The following is a 20,974-nucleotide window of genomic DNA, read 5'->3' as shown; positions in this document are numbered from 1 at the left end:
TACCTGTTCTTGTGACGTGTGTGTGTGGGTGCTTGAGTGTCTTCTGTCTCATCTCCACCAGGTTAAGTTTCTGTTGGTATGGCAAGAGATGCTGGTCGATGGAAGAAAGATTGGCTCGTGATTCTCAAGGTTTATTTATGGGGTGGTTAGTTGACTGGGAGGTAAAGTTGTGAAGCTGTAAACTGCATGCCTGATAGAGCAGAGAGAGAGAGAGAGAGAGAGAGAGGAAATATAAAAATCATCAATAGCTACTTAACACTTAAAAAAAAAAACAGACAGATAAACTCGTTAAGCATGAAATTACACTTTGACGCGACAGACAACACTCAAAGAGGATAGACATTATAAACATGCAGAGAAAACAATTAAATAAAACATGAATACGTACATACACGAATAAAGGAAAGATATAAACACAAGTACATAGAGAACACAAAAGGTGAATAATAAAAACTCCATCTAGAATTTCAATTACGAAGATGGATGTGAATTTTTGTGCATGGCGAAGAATTATGTTGATGACAGACTCGATATCATTCATTACTAAGCTGCTAATAACTCACACTCAGTTCATAATTTTCACCCAGAGCAATATATTCTGAAGGTGACAGACCCTTGTACCTCCTTCGCTTCATCTCTCTAAGTCCCCATCTTTATTTTAATCCTTTATATTCCTGTTTTGTACTTTATCTACCACTTTCCTCATTTCTTCTTTCTCCACTCTTCCTATATTCTCATTCCTCCTCCTCTTCTTCATCTCTTTCATTCCCTTTACCTGATCTTTTTGTATTTTTATCTTTTTTCATTTGTTTGATTTTTCTTTTCCTTTATTGATGTTTTATTTTCTATTCTTCTTTTCATTTCCGTATTCTTTCCCTGTTTCCTCCTATGCTCGTCTGTTTTCCACCTCCATCATTGTTTTCTTGATCATTAACTACTATTTCCTACTTTCCTCTTTACTGTTTTAAATTTCCTCTCTCTTCTAATTTTCCCTCTCTCTCTCCTCTAGAATCACTTCCCCTCCTTTACCTTCCCTTCACTATCTTTCTCTCCCTTAACCATTACTCTTCCATTCTCACACCTCTCTTCATCTCCACTTGCCTTTCCTTTCCTATCTAATTCACCCATTCTCATTACTTTTCAACGCTTCTCTTTCACTACCATATCCTACACTTCCCAGTACTAAAATCCATGCACATTATTTTACAAGCACCTGCAAGAAAGTGGATTAGAAGAATAGGTGTATGCAGGTTTTCAGTGTCTAGCCAGTATGATGATCAGAAGTGGGTGTTGAGCGGAAAGAGATGAGTCTACAGCAGCGTACGTAAAAATGCAGGAAAGTATTGGAAGCTGCTCGTAAGAAGTCGTCAGGAGTACTTGTGGTATTCTCTGCATCATATCTGTCAACCTCATAAATGAACTAATGTAATCTTTATCCTCTCCAATGAACCAGCGCCACTTCATTTATCCACCTTTGTATTTGAAAACCAATTCCTACCTATTTTTCTGTATCTAACTTTATCAAGCGTGAACCCACTACTTCCTGTCCTATTCGCATTACTGACCATGAGTGTATGAGTGAAGAACCGTGAGACAGCCAGTGGGACGAGAAAAAGATAAAAAGAGCCATATATTAATAAAGGATAAGTTAGAGGGAGTGTCGTTTCAGAGCCAACACTCAATCAACATCTAAATAACTCAAAGGTTAATGTCTTTTCTTTAGCTCCTGACTAAAGAACCGTGAGACAGCCAATAGCACGAGAAAAAGATAAAAGACCCTTACATTAATAAAAAAAATAAGTTGGAGGGAATATCGTTTCAGAGACAACACTCAAACATCTACTCAACAACTCAAAGGTAAATGTCCCTTCTCTAGCTCCCTTCTCTCTTTCTCAGTCCGGCCTCAGGTGCAGGTGGTGATGGACCGTACGGAGCCAGTGTCTGAGGAGGACCGGGTCAACGTCACCCTGATCTGTGAGGCGGTGAAGGCCAATCCGGTGGAGCTGGTGAGGGTCCGCTGGTATCTACAAGGCGAGCTGCTCAAGGTGAGTTGTGAAGCTTCAAAGTATTATTATTGTTGTATTACCATTGTGCTGTCATTGTATTAGATGTATTTTCACTATGTACAAGACGAACTGTTTGGTGTGAGGTTGTGGAGATTGAGGGTTCGTATCAGTGTGTTTTCGTGGTAAGATATGGTTAGTTTAGATGCTTATAAGGTATTTAATGCATTTTTTTCCCACCAGTACCAGGACGCATCTTCATGTTCATTCTGGTTATAACTTGATGATTCTATCCAGCATCAGAAACTAATGTGGGATTAAAATATTGAAGACTCTGGCTGTTAATCTTCTGACCTCCATAGACCCATGCTAATGTGAATGAATTCGTCTAATCATATCCAAAACACATGGGGAAAATACGTCCCAATACTGAAGAGGCTAAATGCAGTGTTTTTTTAAAGTAATGTTTGGCCAGAAGTACCAAGATATTAGATGTACGGTTAATATTATTGTAGTTATTTAATGTACAGTTATAAGACGAACTTCTCAAGGCTTGTTTTTAAGATCCAGAGTCTGAATGAATCTGTTTTCAAGATAGTAATACTGATTGAAGTATTTATGAAGTATTTAAATGTGCTTTTTTCAAGGTAATATATGACGAATTATCAATAAGTATATTAGATGAAGTAGTTATAAGATATTAGATATATTAAGTATATCGAGCTGATTGACGTAAGTTTTTGAAGTTTGAGAGCTTATTTTAGTATTTTTCAAAGAGTCTGGGAACTAATAAATGTGCTAGATGAATTATGTATAAGAAATTAGGTATACCAGGCGTTGGTGTCTGTAGAAGATTAATTAAAGGGAGATTCCAAAGTTTAAATATGGCGGTTGTTTTTTTATAAGTAATTTACGACTACTAAAGAATGTTGAAGTATACTGTCTAGACTGGAGTTTTATATTTTGAGTTTACAGGCATCAGTAGTGTATTCACAAGGCAATTTATGACTAAGGAAAGTTGAATAATGTATGTAGGAGAGATTTGGTTTATTTCTATGCTCTGTTTTCATTTATGCATCATTTGTGTGTTTTCAAGTCAGTTTATAAATTCCGTATCGCTCAGTTTGCTATTTGTTAAATCTCCAGTGTTGCGCGTACCCTTCCTTCCTCCCTTCCCTCCTCCCTCATCTCCTCCGCCCCCTCCTACCTCCATAAATCACCTCCTTCCACTCCTTTTCTTCCTTCCCCTCTACCTGCTTCCCCTCATTTCCCTTGCTTTTCCTCTTTCTCTTCTCCTTTATCCCTTCCACTTTCCTTCATTCTCTCTCTCTCTCTCTCTCTCTCTCTCTCTCTCTCTCTCTCTCTCTCTCTCTCTCTCTCTCTCTCTCTCTCTCTCTCTCTCTCTCTCTCTCTCTCTCTCTCACACATTAAATTACTTTCAAGCTCATTTTCTCATATTTAGTGTTTTCTTTCATCTCTTCATTTATCTTCTTTCTCTTCCTCCTCCTCTTTCTCAATTTTCTTCTAATTTTTTTTTTTCTTTACACGCGTTTATTGTTTATTTTTTCGCTTTGTTGTTTGGAGTTTTGTTTTGTTTTATTTGATTTGTTTATTCATTTGTTCGAAGCTTTTGTTGGTTCGTGTTTTCTATTTATTTGGCTTGTGTTTTATCTTTTATCTCTCTCTCTCTCTCTCTCTCTCTCTCTCTCTCTCTCTCTCTCTCTCTCTCTCTCTCTCTCTCTCTCTCTCTCTCTCTCTCTCTCTCTCTCTCTCTCTCTTCTTAATTATCATCTTCCTTATATTTTGACGTTAGTTTACTCTTTATTTGCTTCTGTTTTCTTTACATTATACATTCGCTTCTTAATTATTCCTATGTTGGTTATCTTTCTTTCGTTGTCTTCCCCATGTAGCTTTTTTTTTTTTTTTTATTTCATTTTGTGTTCTTCATCATCTCTTTGATCCCCTTTAGCGTTTTCCTAGTATCGTTTTTTTTTCTCTACTTTTATCTTTTTTTTTACTTTTCTTATCAATTCATATGTTCTCTTACGTTCTCCCTCTCTTTCTCTTTTTCCTCCTTTCTCTCTTCCTTCCTTTATCATCTTTGGTCGTCTTTACTGTTTCCTAGTATCGTTTTTTCCTCCACTCTTATTTATTCTTACTTTTCTTATCAATTCGTATGTTGTCTTATGCTCTTCCTCTCTTTCTCTTTTTGCCTTCTTTCCTTCTTCCCTTCCTTTATCATCTTTGTCTTTACTGTTTCCTAGTATCGTTTTTCCTCCATTTTTATTTATTCTTACTTTTCTTATCAATACTTATGTTCTCTCATGTTCCCCCCCTCTCTTTGTCTTTTCCTTTCTTTTTCTTTCTTTATTCTCTAATCCCTTTCCCTTCTCCTTTATCTTCTCCTTTCTCCAGTACCTGCTTATCTCCAGCCTTTTGAATTATTATCCTATTGAATCATCCACTTTAATTTCCACCCCTGCCTCGCTCGTCCACTTTTCATGCACTTGCCACAGTTGCACCACTCCTCCACTCCTCTCAAGAGCCTCTCCGCTGCATTCCTTCCTCACTCCACCTCTCTACTTTCTCACTTTCAGTCTCACCTTTCCTCTTATTTTTTTTCTCACCTTTTCAGTATCACCGTTCTAGTTTGTTTTTTCTTGCGTTTTTTTTTTTTTTTTCTTTACTTCTTATCTTACTTCTCTACTCTTCTGTGTGTGTGTGTTTTTTTTTTTTTCAAGTACACATTTTTTTTTATTTCGTTTAACATTGTCCAGTTATTTCTTGTGCGTGAGTGGTTCTCAAGCTTCTCATATTCTTAAACAATTAGATTAAAAGATGATGAGTCACGTTTTCATTAGTTTTTTTTTTTTTTTTTGGTCATAGAATATTTACTAATCTGTCACTAAAATCTTGAACGCACAGCTGGAATCTTAAAACAACTTTCTGTTAACCTATCACTAGAATCTTGAAAGCACCAATGTACCACCAGAATCTTCAAAATGCTACTAAACTCCTCAAATCTCCAAAACCTATATAACTTTCAACAGAACCAGTTAGAAGTTAAAATAGGCAGTGAAAAGTTTAGGCGTAAATTGGATAGCTAGAATCTCCTTGTTAGTTTTTCTCACTGACACTGCATGATCTTATGACTAAGACTTACCCGCTTCAATACTGGAACATATTTTTACCTTGAGATTTCTGTACAATTAGACTATTTTGTTGACATACGAAAAAGTCTACGGAGGTCAAAGATTAATGGCCACAGTCTTCACTATTTTAATCCCCCACATGAGTTTCTGAAGCTGTATAGCATCGCCAAATAGCAAGAAGAATGAATATGGAAACGCGTCATGGTACTCAAGTGGTTAGATTAAGAAAAACACCATTGAAACCCCTCATAATGCTTACTAGACACTGAAACGCTGAGAAACACGAATCTAAACCTTCTGTTACGTCCTCGTTAAGATTTGTAATGGAAACGCGTCATTGACTAAACAATACCAAAATAATGAAAACGTTCTTAAAATCTCTCGTAATCTTTAGTAGACACATAAATACACATAAACACACGAATATAAAATTTTGAATTACATTTTCTTCGGGAGTGTGGTGGGAACGCATAATTAACGAAACAAACATAACTCCCAAATCCTGAAAACACCCTTCAAAACCCTCATAATCTTTAGTAGACACATAAACACGCATATATAACATGAATATACCGAAGTGTGATGGGAACGCGTCAGTAAACATAACACCAAAATCTTGAAAACACTCAAAAAAACCATCATATTTCTTAGTAGACACGTAAACACGCATAAACACACCAATATAAAACCTTGCAATACCTCTTTTTCAGGAGTTGCCAGAGTGTGATGGGAACGCTTCACTCTATGGCTCAAACTCGGAGCTGTGTGACATCGACCCCGCCAGGATGCTGCTCGAGAACGTCTTCAAGGACTTCCATGGCAACTACTCGTGCGAAGGAATGAACGAGGCAGGCTGGGGTCCGCGCTCCGCCGACGCCGAGCTGGTAGTGCATTACGCCCCTGGGCCAGCATTCATCAACAAACCTTCCTACGTGAAGAAGGTACGAGATGAGGCATTGCTGGCTGTTGTGTTGTGTTAGTTATGGTGCTCTCTCTCTCTCTCTCTCTCTCTCTCTCTCTCTCTCTCTCTCTCTCTCTCTCTCTCTCTCTCTCTCTCTCTCTCTCTCTCTCTCTCTCTCTCTCGGTGTGGTTCGTGGTCATTTCCTTATCTATTTTTGTGTGTACTCCTTCTTTTAATCTCTCTCTCTCTCTCTCTCTCTCTCTCTCTCTCTCTCTCTCTCTCTCTCTCTCTCTCTCTCTCTCTCTCTCTCTCTCTCTCTCTCTCTCTCTCTCCATTTTTTGGACGTGAAGTAAGATCATAGGCAAAGAACCTACTAATAATACTACACTCATAAAAAGTCATACGGATGATTCCCAAAATGCAGCCCAATTTTATTCCAGACCTAACTTTATGCCTTCCTTGGAACAACTAAAGTTATAGGAAGGCGGAGTATAGGAAAATAGAAAGTTTAGAAACACTAGACATTAATATAGGTTTCCGAAGTGAAGATTAGTGTAGTACCAACAATACCTTGATATATACTCTCTTCAAACAACTCAGGTAACAGGAAGGAGAAAGAAAAAAGAAGGGAAAAACAGGAACGAGCAGGAAGTACAAAAGAAGCTCACATAGAAATAAAAAAAAACGCAATTCAGCTCAAATTAATGCCAGATACTCTTTTGAAATAACTTACCTCATAAAAAGGCGGATAAAAAAGTCATAAACAAGCCAGGAACTGTAGAATTCACCATACGTATCACCGCTCCGTCTCATTTTTTTCTAAGGGTACGTCTCTGGAGCTGACTTGCAGCGTGGAGGACGCTGGAAATCCCGCCGCCAATCAGTTCCGTTGGTTCCGTGGCAGTCACCTGGTGCCCGACGTAACCACCGCCACTTGGACCATCAACCCCGTCTCCCTGGAAACGGAGGACAACTTCACCTGTGTCCCCTTCAACGTGGAGGGGGAGGGAGATCGTGCTTCCGTCTTCATTGATGTGCAAGGTGAGTGGTGGTAGTTGCAGTAGTAGTAGTAGTTGTAGTACTAGTATTAGGTTGGTGTTGGTGGTGGTGATAGTGTTTAGCTCTCTATGTGAATTTTTACTGCCAAGCATTAGTTATTAGTGATAGTAGCAGTAGTAGTTGTTGTTGTGGTAGTAGTAGTAGTTGTTGTTGTGGTAGTAGTGGTATTCGTAGTAGGTATTCCTCTTATTTTTATTGTTTTTATTGTTATTGTGGTTGTTATTGTTGTTGTCGTCGTTGCTGTTACTGGTGGATATCAAAGAGCTAAGTAAGTAGGACCCCTCTATTGTGCACACCTCGCTCCTTTATATCCTCGCATTTACCCTCTCACTAAACACACACACACACACACACACACACACACACACACACACACATACACCTTGACATAACACGAGCCATGAGTATCCACCATTTAAACAAAATAACCTTCTCCCATAATTAACAATCTTCACCACCACACCACCACACCACACTACACACACACCACCAGGAGACTAGACAAAGCAAGCTATTTTGGCTGTAATTTCCGTTCCCTTCTAGCGAATAGTATAAAGCTTCACATCACAGCATATGAGAATCTCACTTTCTGAAGGCTTCCACCACCACCACCACCACCACCACCACCCACCACCACCACCACCAGACAAAAGCAAAGTTATAACCAGCTTTCCAGTCTTCCATCTACCTGCCTTCCAGCTTTCCATCCTTACAATTTTCCAGCATTTTAACCTTCTAGAATTTCAACCTTTCTGCCTTCCAAGCTTTCTCACCTCTCATTTCCCCTACCTTTCAATCTTCTAGTCTTCCAAGTTTCCAGTCTTTTAACCTTCCAAACCTTTCAACTGTTATGTTCTTCCAACTCTGCAGCCTTCCAACCTTCCATTCTTCCAACTCGTCAGCCTTCCAAGTTTCCAGTCTTTTAACCTTCCAAACCTTCCAAACCTTTCAACTGTTCTTTTCTTCCAAACCTGCAGCCTTCCAACCTTCCATTCTTCCAACTCTTCAGTCTTCCAAGTTTCCAGTCTTTTAACCTTCCAGACTTCCAACCTTCCAAAACTTTCAGCTATCTGTTCTTCCAGCCCTTCATCCTTCCAACCTTCCAGCCAGCCTTCCACGTCAAGGGTTCCTCCAGGTGTCCAGGTGTGGGGCTAAATATCCCTTGGAGAAATTTGTGTTTTCCAGGATAAGGGGAACGAGTTACATCCGCAGCTACAGTTAATTTTCAGTCCTAAATTAACCTTTTGGGTGCGGTGTGCAAGTTTATTCAACGGTCTCAGTTAGGGATGTTTCTCTCTCTCTCTCTCTCTCTCTCTCTCTCTCTCTCTCTCTCTCTCTCTCTCTCTCTCAACGTCTGTGCATCTGATCTTACTCGCTGGTAAATTCATAAGGCGTCACTGGATCAGCTCGCGTTCATTGCAGGTCCTCGCCAGCAAATGAAATGCCAAGGCGAATGTAATGTTTGGCCGGAGGATCTTCCGTGTATTGCAGTGACACCTGGGAATTACCTCAACATTTATTCTGACATTTCCTCAAGTCATATGTAGGAACGTCATTTTTTTATCAGTTTGCTAAGTATTGGTCGAAAAAATAGAAAATACTTCACATTATCTTCCCTGAGTTCGTATATTTATTTGTCCAGTATGCCAAATGTACGTAGAAAAGTTAGGTGAATTTAGATCCTATTCTTATCTCGGTATTTAAGATTAGTTTCTTAAATAAAAGTAGGAAAAATGATTAAAAAAAATACCCCCAAATTATCTTCCTAAAACTCGTATATTTGTGCAGTATGTCAAATGTACTGAGAAAAGTTACGTAAATCTTCTTCTTATCCTTGTATTTCAGATCAGTTTCCAATATATACGTATAAAAAGATAGTCAAAAATAATACTCCAAATACTCTTCCTAAAACTCGTATATTTGTGGAGTATGCCAAATATATCACCTAAAACTTATTCTTATCCCTGTATATCCTTCAACTTTCATAAACATACATAGAAAAATACTCAAAAATACTCCAAATCCTCCTCCTAAAACTCGTACATTTATCCAGCATACCAAATATACATGAAAAAACTTAGGTAAACCCTTCCATATCATCTTGCAGACTCACGTACACAGCCGTCATCACCTGTACTCGCATCGTGCTGTATAATCACTCGTGCACACCTTACTGATTACCTTCGTCGGTCCCTTGACTCGACTTGTAATTAAACTTGGCTGAGTAATGCTTCTAATCGCTGGCTGCGCGCACTGCTCACCATCACAAGCGCTCTCTGCCCCACTAGCCTGATTGCCTCCACACTGCCTCTCTGCTGGCGAGCCGCACCGACGGGAAGGCTCCGGGAAAATGTTGTTGTAGTAGTGGAAGTAATGATGTTTTGGTGATGTTGTTAGTAGAAGTGGTAGTAGTACAAGTAGTAGTGTTTGTTATTGTTTTTGGCCTGGCAGAGAAGGTCGTTGGTTCTCTCTCTCTCTCTCTCTCTCTCTCTCTCTCTCTCTCTCTCTCTCTCTCTCTCTCTCTCTCTCTCTCTCTCTTTTACTTTAGGCTTGTTGTTGTTGTGCTGGTGGTAATAGTGGTGGTGGTGGTGGTGAGTTATGTGTTGTTGTTGTTGTTTTTTTGTGTATAGTAGTAGTATTAGTAGTGGTGGTAGTAGTAGTAGTTGTTGTTGTTGTTGTTGTTATTGGAGTTATTGTTGTTGGTGGTGGTGTTGAGAGAAGTGGTTTTTTTTTTGTGTGTAGTAGTAGTTATTGTTGGTGGTGATGATGGTGATGGTGGTAGTGTTGTTGTTGTAGATATATTAATGATAGTAGTAGTAGTAGTAGTAGTAGTAGTAGTAGTAGTAGTAGTAGTAGTAGTACTTATTGCTATTCCTGTAAAAGAGAACACATATTTTAAAGTTAGTTATTTATTTATTTTTTTTATTTTTTTTTTTTTACTCCACATGCGTCATTTAACTTTTTCTTTTATGCCTTTATCTAAGTTCCTGACGCAGTTATATTTTGTCTTTCTATAAGGAAGGACACAATTCCCTTATATTCGAGAGAACCTTTTTCCACTCATATATAATACTATCATTACATCTTACTTCTCCATGTGTTACTTTTCATTCACTAACACAGACAGACCTTATTTCGTCACCTCCATCTCCAATACACTCTGAGAGACCTTATTAATATATAGTGGTCATTAGTTCTTGTCTTGTAGGTTCATGTTGGTAAAATTAGACCTCTATCACTTCGCCTCATGCTCTCTAGAGATTTTGATAACATTTCTAGCTTTGTGTGATTGAGTTGTCCATTATCTTTACCTCATATACTACCAGTTGTTTTTTTTATAACATTTCTATTCTTGCATGGTTCAATTGTCCATTATCTTTATTTTATACACTAGCAATTTTTTATAACATTTCTAGCTTTGTATGGTTCAATTATCCATTATTTTTATCTCATACACTAGTAATTTTTTAATAACATATCTATCTTTGTATGGTTCAGTTATCCATTATCTTTATCGTATACTCTCCGGGGATTTTTTAATGTGATTCTGTCATTATTTCTTGCCTCGTATGGTTCAATTATTTATACACTTCTTTACTTCCTCATCTCCTCCTTATCCTCCTTTTTATACCTTGTTATTTCTATTCACAAACAAATATCTTTACTTCCTCTCTTTGCACGTAACTGTTATTACATGTTGTCTTGTATATCCAGTTATCAATAGACCTCTTTACCTGCTCGTCTCTTCCTTATCCTCCTTTTCTACCTGTCATTATTTCTATCCACAAACAAACATCTTCACTTCCTTTAGTCCTTATTTTTTTTATACTTAGTTGTCATTATTTTTTGCATTGTATATTCAGTTATCCACAAACAGATATTTTTTACTTCCTCATCTGCCCTTTATTCTCTTTTTTTCTTACGTAATCAGCATTAGTTCTTGTCTTGCATAGTTAGGATATACACAAACAGATGTCTTTACCTCCTTATTTCCCTTCTTGTCCTTTTTTTTTTTTTTTTATGTAACCTTATCATTATTTCTTGTTTATTTTTGTGATTCAGTTAACTACAAACATATTTTTACTTCCACCTTTCTCCTTATCCTTCTTTTTTTGTGTAACTATATTATTACTTCTTATTTTCTATGGTTTAGTTACCCCACAAATATATTTTTACTTTCTCCTTCCTCCTTATCCTGTGTTTTTGTATTTAACTGTCATTATTTCTTGCTTTTTATGATTCAGTTACCCAACAAATATATTTTTACTTCCTCGCCTTCTCCTTATCCTCTTTTTTGTATTCAACTTTCATTATTTCTTGCTTTCTATGGTACAGTTACCCACAGATTCTTTATTCCCTCACCTCCTTATTCTGTTTTTCGTACGTAACTCATTATTTCTTGCCTTATATATTCAGTTATACACAAACATATATTTTTACTTCCTCGCCTCCTCCTTATTTTCTTTTTTGTATATTAACTGTCATAATTCCTTGCGTTCTATGGTTCAGTTACCCACAAACAGATATTTTTACTTCCTTGCCTCCTCCTTATTCTATCTTTTTTATGTAACTGTATGATCATTTTTTCCCTTGTATAGTTTAGTTATCCCCAAATATCTCTGCACTTCCTTTCCTTACTTTTTTTCGTCTTTTTGTACGTAGGTCATTATTTCTTGCCTTGTACGGACGGTTTCATCATTCGCCGAGTAACGCAAAGTGAGATTGGCTTAGCGGCTCATCACTCGCTCAACTCGCTGCCATCAACAAATCATCCAGCGTAACCATATTTCCTTTTAGCGTTCCATCATTTTTACATTTGCTGATGGTAATATTAAGAGTAAATGTTGTTGGGTCCGCTTTTTAAAATGAGTTGCTGCATTAGTGGCTGTGTTGCGGCCTCCTGCCATTATGCCATACACGCACACACAGGCACATTAAAAGGGACAACATGGTGTGCTTTAGCGTCACTGATGAAGCCATATGGAGTAATAGAATCATGGTGTTATCAGCAGTATTCATGTGGTGCTCTGTTTTGTTAATTATGCAACATTCTCTCTCTCTCTCTCTCTCTCTCTCTCTCTCTCTCTCTCTCTCTCTCTCTCTCTCTCTCTCTCTCTCTCTCTCTCTCTCTCTCTCTCTCATGACTGATAATGATGGTTGTATTATGTTATTTATCTATTCTATTTCTTTTATATGTAATTGCGCATTTATTTTCCCTTATTTGTTTTGTCTTTCTCGTAATGAGGAACTGGAGGATTTATCAGCCTGCGCCCATCTAATCTGCATTGACATATCGGTGCATTGAGTGTATTGCGAGATTATATCCGCGTGCCAAGTGTGTGTTTTGTGTTAATGAGGTACAATGAACTGAAATGAGTAGATGATAACTGTGATAGTAATAATGATGCTGATAAGGGTAATGTGGCGATGATGATGATGATGATGATGATGGTGATGATGATGATGATAGTACGAGTGATGATAGTAATAATGAAAATGATAATGATGATAATAGCCAGTAAAGTCAGACCAATAAAATTACCACCACCACCACCACAACAACAACAACAACAACAACAACAACAACAAAATATAAACAAGGATAAAACATCTTATTTACTCATTCACTGTTAAATAGCGACCTTTTTATTGTTCACCAGCCATTCCAAACACCACACTGCCTAGAAATTGCTTTTTCATAACCTTCTTTCATGCAGGGGCTTATAAAAATTACCTCAGTTTTTTTTTTCTTTTTTTTTTTATTGGAAACGCTTTACAGTCTCACCACAACTATTTTTCAACGGTTCTCAAAAGTATTTCTCGTGTTGATCATGCAGAAATTTTGTTAACCTGGTACTGGAACCTTAAAAACTTATAAAAATCCGTATAATTTCATTTACGTGGAGCTTTATTGTCTCACCACGACCATTTTTTCAAAGCCACAGCGATCATTACTCGAGTTTTGAAGAGTATTTCTCCTATTCATCATGCAGAAATTTTGTTGATCCGCCATTACGATCTAAAAAATACTAAAAACCCATGTAGTTGTAAGAGAGCCAACACTCAAGTAGGCCTTTTTTTATTAATCTTTTCTTTTTTTGTCCCTCTTCCCTACATAAAATACACAGAGCCTTTGGAAACAAGTAGAGGTGCTGGAAAGAAATACCGTCCTTAGTGAATGGTTTCTTATCCCTTAACGGTTCACTAGCTCACTATCCTTTCCTGTCTCCCTCGCCAGCCGCTCCAGTGTTCATCGACCGCCTTCCCCCTTACTACGGCGCCCTCATGAGTGCCAAGAGGGTCTCGCTGTCCTGTCGGGTGGAGTGCTCGCCGCTTTGCTCCATCGAGTGGCTTAAGAACGACATGCCGCTGCTCAATGACACCCATTACTCCATCTCCACTCGCCGCCTGCCACCTGACTCCTCTTCTGGGTAAGTTGTCGTAGCAGTGTGGTCGTTTTTATATAATATTCTAAAGAAAATCTAAATAAAATGGTAAAGGAAGATAGAAAGAACAAAAGTAAGTAAGTTTTCTTTGTTATAAAGTAGTATTGTCGTTCTTGATCTTTCTTTTTTAATTCTTGTTCTCTTTCGTCTCCGTTTTCTCTATCAGGAAGAGAGCAAGATTAAAAAAAATAGATGCCTTATATATCAGTTGTCGTTTGAATATAGTCGTTCTTAACATTCCCTTTTAATTTTTGTTCTTTCTCTTCCGTTCCCTTATTCTTGTTGTTTTTATTCCCGTTTGTCGTTGTTTTGTTCTTCTTTTCTGTTCTGTTTTCTTAAGGGTTGTTCTTCGTGTCGTTTTCTTTTTCTGATGTTCTTGCCGTTTTTTGTTATTGTTATTCCTGTGTTTGTCTTCTGCTGTCCTGTTCTTATTTTTGGTCTTAATTTTGTTGTTGGTGTTCTCAGATATCTTTGTTTTGTTCTTGTTATTCTCCTCTCTCTCTCTCTCTCTCTCTCTCTCTCTCTCTCTCTCTCTCTCTCTCTCTCTCTCTCTCTCTCTCTCTCTCTCTCTCTCTCTCTCTCTCTCTCTCTCTCTCTCTCTCTCTCTCTCTCTCTCTCTCGCTCTCTCAAGGCCGATAAGTTTATTGCTCTTGTTTTTTTTCCTTTGTGTTTGTCTGTGTTCGATCTTGTCTGTCTTCTCTTCCTCCTCCTCCTCCTCCTCCTCCTCCTCCTCCTCCTCCTCCTCCTCCTCCTCCTCCTCCTCCTCCTCCTCCTCCTCCTCCTCCTCCTCCTCCTCCTCCTCCTCCTCCTCCTCCTTTGATTTAATTTTTGCCATGAATTTGTCAGGCCTTTGCTGTACCATATCATCTCTTTCATCTCTCTCTCTCTCTCTCTCTCTCTCTCTCTCTCTCTCTCTCTCTCTCTCTCTCTCTCTCTCTCTCTCTCTCTCTCTCTCTCTCTCTCTCTCTCTCATTACTATTCATCCTCGTGTCTGTCTCCATCTTCCTTTTCCTCCTCCATGTTTGCCTGTCTGTCGCATGTTTAGCAAAGTTATTTTTGAGCATCGCGTTTCGAGGCTGTAATTGTTTTGGAAGGCGCTCTATCTCTCTCTCTCTCTCTCTCTCTCTCTCTCTCTCTCTCTCTCTCTCTCTCTCTCTCTCTCTCTCTCTCTCTCTCTCTCTCTCTCTCTCTCTCTCTCTCTCTCTCTCTCTCTCTCTCTCTCTGTGTGATTTGCATTTTATTTTTTGAGTTTTTGCGTCTTTAGTTTCAGTCGGAGAATTCAATATTTCAAGTTGATGTAAAGAGATGTAGAGACTTTAGTTTCCAGTTTGAAATCTCTCTCTCTCTCTCTCTCTCTCTCTCTCTCTCTCTCTCTCTCTCTCTCTCTCTCTCTCTCTCTCTCTCTCTCTCTCTCTCTCTCGCTCTTGCTATTGTGCTCTCTCTTTCATTCCCTTCGTTCCTCCTCCGCAGTGATCTGGAAAGCGTCAGTTCGGAGCTCACTTGGCAGATGGACAGGTGGCCGGGCGGGATGCTGGACCGGGACCTGGACAATGCTAACTACACCTGTAATTCCTCCGAAAACGATGCGGGTCCTGGCGTCATCTCCCACACTTTCTTCAAAGTGGAGTGTAAGTATGCTGTCTCCTGTCCACCTTCCTAGTGTTAGAGTGGTACTGAGTTGCATTTTTTTTTTTTCTGTCTCTCTTTCGAATTTATGTAGTTGAGGTCCATTTTCTTTCCGTCTGTCTTTCCTTCGAGTTTATGTAGGAAAGACACTGGCAAGGGGGATCTTACAGTAGAGAAAGCCGTCACCTGTTCACCTTTCTACTAGTGCAAGAGTGGTGTTGAGGTGCATTTTTTTTCTGTCCGTCTTTCCTTTGAGTTTATGTAGGAAAGGCACCGGGAAGAGGAAAAATACAGTAGAAAAGGCTGCAGCTTGTTCTTTCTTTTGAGTTTATGTAGAAAAGGCATCAGCGAGGGGGAAAAGTACAATAGAAAATGTTGTTACTTATCTACATTCCAAGCGCAAGAGTGGTATTGAGTTGCATTTCTTTTTTCTGTCTCTCTTTCTAGTTTATGTAGGAAAAGCGCCGTGAAAGGGAAAAATAAAATAGAAAAGGCTGTCACTTCTTCACGTTTCTAGTACAAGAGTAGTGTTGAGCTGCATCCTTTTTTCAATCTTGTTTTTTCGTCTTTTTATATATATTGGCAAGGCACTGGCGAGGGGAACAAAAAAGACGAAAAAAACAAGATCGAAAAAAGGATGCAACTCAACACCACTCTTGCGCTAGAAACACCAGTCTTGCACTAGAAAAGGCCCACTGAGGGTTACTTCTTCACTTTGTATTTCTATTTGTTTATCTTCTTTGAGGTCTAAGTATTCTTCTAAACAAGGTGGATACTGATTTAGATTGACAGAATACTATCAAAAACAGGTCCACAGTGGCGCAAGTTCCTAAAATAAAAAGGACCAATTATGTTATCCAAAACTGTGGGAATGTGATCTTTATTTGCCCACTTTCCTGATGCAAAGGTGGTGTCAACTTATTGTTTTTCATTCTGTTTACTTCTCCATATTGCATTTTCATTTATATGTGTTGTCTTAGCTGTGTAAGAGTCTGGTGGCGTGAGGTGAATTTTTCAATGCTATCATAATACGTTAGCTTTTACCATTCTATTTCCTAACTTATCTATTTTCCTCTTATGTTCTTACGTGTTAATTCTTACCATTAATTCGTAGCTGGTCCATCAACGTAGTACAAGAACTTACTGATATCTTTAGTTCCCAACAGTGGCACCTCACCCATTTCATTCTTAGACGCTTTGCAAATGCCACGAATGATGAAGAGCAACAATGAACAGGATTGGATAACTCAAGCTGTCCGTGTGTAGTTCCTTTTGGCATCACGAGTAAACGGGAAGAGTATCAGACTTAGTGGACGCTGATCTATAAAAACTCTTGATCCCCCTACTCCTCCTCCTCTTCCTCTTCCAACTCCTCTTCTTTCTATTCCTATTCCTACTCCTTCTGGCGGCGAGACGAGAAACTTCAATAACTTATGCGGCGGAGCAGTGGATTCCTTGCCCGAAGTTAAGAGGAATTCAGAAAACAAAGTAAGATCGCTCCGATATCTGCCACAACGCGACGGCATCAATTGAAGCGGGGAAATTTATTGCTGTTTCGACTCTTTGCCTTTAGTGCGCCATTCCGTTAGCGTGGCTCTCTCTCTCTCTCTCTCTCTCTCTCTCTCTCTCTCTCTCTCTCTCTCTCTCTCTCTCTCTCTCTCTCTCTCTCTCTCTCTCTTGCGTGGTTTAGTTTTCATTTAGTTACAGTGTTATAGTTTTATTTTACATGGATTTCTTAACGCATTCACCACAGGATCATGTTTAAATTTCAAGTGTTTTCTGCTGTATTTCACTTCACGTTATAACTTTTTGACTTCTAATAACAGTACGACGTCTGATCCTTCATCTGAGTGACCGTAGTCGAATTAACAGGACAGAAAATATGTCAACAATGCAATTCAAGTTTTCACTGTGACAGACAACAGTTCACAGCAACGAAAACAATGAAATCCTTATAATCAATGACAAGAAAGTGAATTGAAATGATACGTTAAGTTATTTCTAACCACTGTAATGCATGGACATAGCTATAGAGGAAGAAGTGACTCAGTGTGGGTAGTCAGTAATGTGGGAAAAACATGCTTAATTAAAAGGCAAGTTTTAGGTATTTGAATTAGCGATCACTTCTTTTGATTTTTTCCATTCCGTAGAGTTTTCTGGTTTTGATGACTTTCCAATGCTGAGTTTTGAGTTTTCTATTATAAAGTGGAAGTTAAAGTAAAAAGTAGTCTGTTTTGTTGGTAATTTTCCGAGTCTATAGTAAAACAAATCTAGTCAAAGTAAGGTTTATGATTCAGCCACGTTCATTAAGTATACGGTGCAGAGTTTTGAGTTCTGTACAATAAAGTATAGCGAACAAAGTGAGTCGTTTCGTTAGTAATTTCTCGACAGTATGATGAAGCAAATTTGAACGTGACATAAAGCTCATAATTCAACCACATTTTTCATTTATTTCCACAAGTAAAGATTAAAACCTCGATGTTCACCCAACTCTTTATCACTTGTCCTTTTGTTTTATTTTCAGTCACTGACCTTTCAAATCTTAGTTTACACTTGTCGCTCACCTTTCATTATATTTAAGTTTTCAGTGGCAAGTCTTTAGATACCAATTTACTCTCGATTCATATTTTTAGCTGGAAGCATTAACGCCTCAATTTACACTTGTCTCCCCTCCATTCACAAATGTACACACTGACCCGTACTTTTAAACACGTTGCTCTCTCATCGGGAGTACTTTACAGAGATGATTAGTCACATTCACAAGGGTTCTTTCCTTATTGAAGATGAAAAATACTTATTAAACTCCTCTTAGAATCATTCAAACACATTGAAAAAACCCACAACAACTCCCACAAGAGCCAGTTAAAAGTAGAAGACATGGGGAGCGAAACGTTTAAGAGCACTAGTTACCAATCGACTCATACTTGCCTCCCTCTCTTCTGCAGACCCGCCGGAGCAGATCGTGGTATCGGAGACGTACATACAGGTCGGGGAGGGCGAGATACCCCCGAAGGTGATCTGCAATGCCTCTAGCTACCCAGAACCCACCTACGTCTGGCAGCACGCGGGTCAGACTGTGTCCCCGGGCGCTGTGCTCCATATGGACTTCCCCATCAAGAGAAGTCGAGCAGGCGAATACCAGTGCATCGCTGAGAATAGACACGGCGAGATGAAGGCCGCTACCAACTTCGATGTGCTGTGTGAGTAGTGCTTGGGTGTGCTGGGGATGAGTGCGTGTCTCCGTGTGTGTGTGTGTGTGTGTGTAGGAAAGGAGGTTTTTTTTCTATTTCCTTTCGGTTTGTGGGGTATGCCTTTTTTTTCTGTCCATTTTTGTGGGTGGGTATTATTAGTAGTGCGTGTGCGTGTGTGTGTGTGGGTGGGTGGGTGGAATGAATTTTGTAGGTGTTTGTACTGTTTGACGCCATGTTTTGAGTTTTGTATACAGGTGTTTTGACTCTGCTAGGACTTATGGGGCAGATTTGTGTTTTAGAGAAGAAATGTTGGTAGTTTTGAGTGTTTGAATCAGCGTTTCGAGCTACGGATGTGTGTTTTGTGTGTTGGTACTTTCCGTTTGAGTGTTGTCTTGTGGGGCTTACTTTCCTCATCTTCTGTGTGTTGCGGGAGTTATTATTAGTATTGCGTGTGTGTACTGTGTGTTTTGGCTCCGTGTTTTGAGGCGTGGATGTGCGTGTGTTTGTTTTGTTAGGACTCGTGGGTATATTTTTGTCATCGGTGTTATGTTCGAAGTCTATTAACAGTGTTGTGTGTATGTTGTTTGTTTGTTCTTGCCTGTGTGTTGTCTTGTTAGTCTCACGTGTATTTTCTTATTATTTTATACCTTTTATGTGTTTTGTTTGTTTTGTTTATTTACTTTTGCTGCGTCATATATTTTCTCTCGTGTTTTAACCTTTTCACACTTTTTTTTTGTTGACATTTTTACGGCCACTTTATTTTCCTTGTTGCTTTCCTGGTGTCTTCTTATTTTTTTTTTTAGTCCTAATTTGTTTCCCTCGCTTCATATTGGTAGTTTCACATCCCGTTTTCTTTACTGTGCTATGTGTACGTTTTCTCTCCCTTCCTCATGTCTCCCAGCATCTTCACATGATAAGTAACAGTTTCTCTTCCCACTCAGATAAACTCAATCACCTTCGCAGCTCTTCCCTCCACCCACACTCCTCCATCCCTCCCTTCTGTACCCTTCAAATGATAAGGAATAGTCTTTTTTCCGCTCATTTAAGTTTCCTTCACTTCCCCAACCCTTCCCTCCACCACACCCTTCTATCCCTCCTCTCTATACCTTCAAATGATAAGTAATAATCTTTTTTCATCTCAGTCAAATTTCCTTTCACTTTCCCAACCCTTCTCTTCATCCACTCCCCTCTGTACCTCCCTTCTGTACCTTTAGATGGTTAATAGTCTTTTTTTCCGCTCTAAAATTTCCCTTCACTTTCCCAACCCCTCCATCCACCTACATTTTCCATCCCTCCCTCCTCTACCTTTGTACGAGACTTTTGGCTAATTCTATTTATCTTTAAGGGAACTGACTATCAAGTGGGCCTTTTCTTATAAGTTTCTCGTTTTTCATAAAAGAAATTGATAAGTAAGTTTTTTTTTCCTCTCTCAAATTTCCCCTCACCTTCCCAACCCTTCCTTCCACCCCACACTCCTCCATCCCTCCTCTCTGTACCTTCAAATGATAAGTATTTTTTTTTTCTCTCCAATCAGTCAAACTTCCTGTCACCTCCCCAACTCCACAACCCACCCACACTTTGCCTCCTGCGTATATTTCCTCCTCCCACATCATGCACTTTCACATTTGCCTCCTGATGAAGTTATCCCAGCATTCCTTAGTCGTTCTCTCCAACCTTTCGTGGCAGACAGACCGGCACGCACACACACATGCACACCTTCACGTTCCCCAACTTTAACTGCTCCATCAAGCATGTTTTACACCCTATGAAACTTTATTTTGCATTGACTTCTTACTTATATGTGTGTGAAGGGTTAGGGAGGAACCTGGTTTGTGTGTATGTGTGTGTGTGTGTGTGTGTGTGTGTGTGTGTGTGTGTGTGTGTGTGTGTGTGTGTGTGTGTGTGTGTGTGTCCAGCTGTCATCCTCGAGTTTAGACTATGACGTGTGTGTTTGTGTGTGTGTGTGTGTGTGTGTGTGTGTGTGTGTGTGTGTGTGTGTGTGTGTAGGTAGGTGCATCATATCCTATATTACCAATGCAACTCATCATTTTTTTTTATCATAATGTAACTAAAAATACCTTCAGTTACCTTAAGAATCTACATCATATGCTATTATTACTTCACATCTCTACGTTTCAACTAGTATCAGTTTAGTATGAACATATTAACCTGTGGAGCTAACCAAACCGTACCTTCTTATTATGGGCGTGCTTGTTGCTACTTTGGCAGTCAAACCGGAGTGCAAGATTGACCGGGAAGATGGCGGCAGTGGAGAGGACGCGCATATTCTACTTATTTGCCGAGCTGCTGCCAACCCGGAGGAGGTGGCGTTCAGGTGGGTCTCTCTCTCTCTCTCTCTCTCTCTCTCTCTCTCTCTCTCTCTCTCTCTCTCTCTCTCTCTCTCTCTCTCTCTCTCTCTCTCTCTCTCTCTCTCAAGTGTTATGATTTAAAGGTATCAATATATCAATCTAGTCGATCTATCATTGTTTTTTTACTGACTGACTGATAGATTCTCTCTCTCTCTCTCTCTCTCTCTCTCTCTCTCTCTCTCTCTCTCTCTCTCTCTCTCTCTCTCTCTCTCTCTCTCTCTCTCTCT

The 20,974-nt window shown here is 39.2% G+C and overlaps 1 protein-coding gene across 8 annotated transcripts in view; it reads left to right on the top strand.

The window, feature by feature from the left end:
• LOC123511891 (hemicentin-1-like) overlaps positions 1–20,974 on the top strand; it is an 867,319-nt gene that overhangs the window by 815,289 nt on the left and 31,056 nt on the right. For all 8 annotated transcript variants that reach the window (XM_045267956.1, XM_045267951.1, XM_045267953.1 and 5 more), the window contains 7 exons: positions 1,897–2,045; positions 5,866–6,096; positions 6,881–7,097; positions 13,354–13,546; positions 15,032–15,189; positions 18,133–18,387; positions 20,608–20,713. In XM_045267956.1, coding sequence (XP_045123891.1) covers positions 1,897–2,045; positions 5,866–6,096; positions 6,881–7,097; positions 13,354–13,546; positions 15,032–15,189; positions 18,133–18,387; positions 20,608–20,713 — 1,309 coding nt within the window. The remainder of the gene's footprint in view (positions 1–1,896; positions 2,046–5,865; positions 6,097–6,880; positions 7,098–13,353; positions 13,547–15,031; positions 15,190–18,132; positions 18,388–20,607; positions 20,714–20,974) is intronic.

This window comes from Portunus trituberculatus, chromosome 32 (genome assembly GCF_017591435.1).
Source record: "Portunus trituberculatus isolate SZX2019 chromosome 32, ASM1759143v1, whole genome shotgun sequence".
NCBI classification, from domain to species: Eukaryota; Metazoa; Arthropoda; class Malacostraca; order Decapoda; family Portunidae; genus Portunus; species Portunus trituberculatus.
Note: the sequence above shows the minus strand (reverse complement) of the source record. Positions and strands in the feature narration are given on the sequence as shown.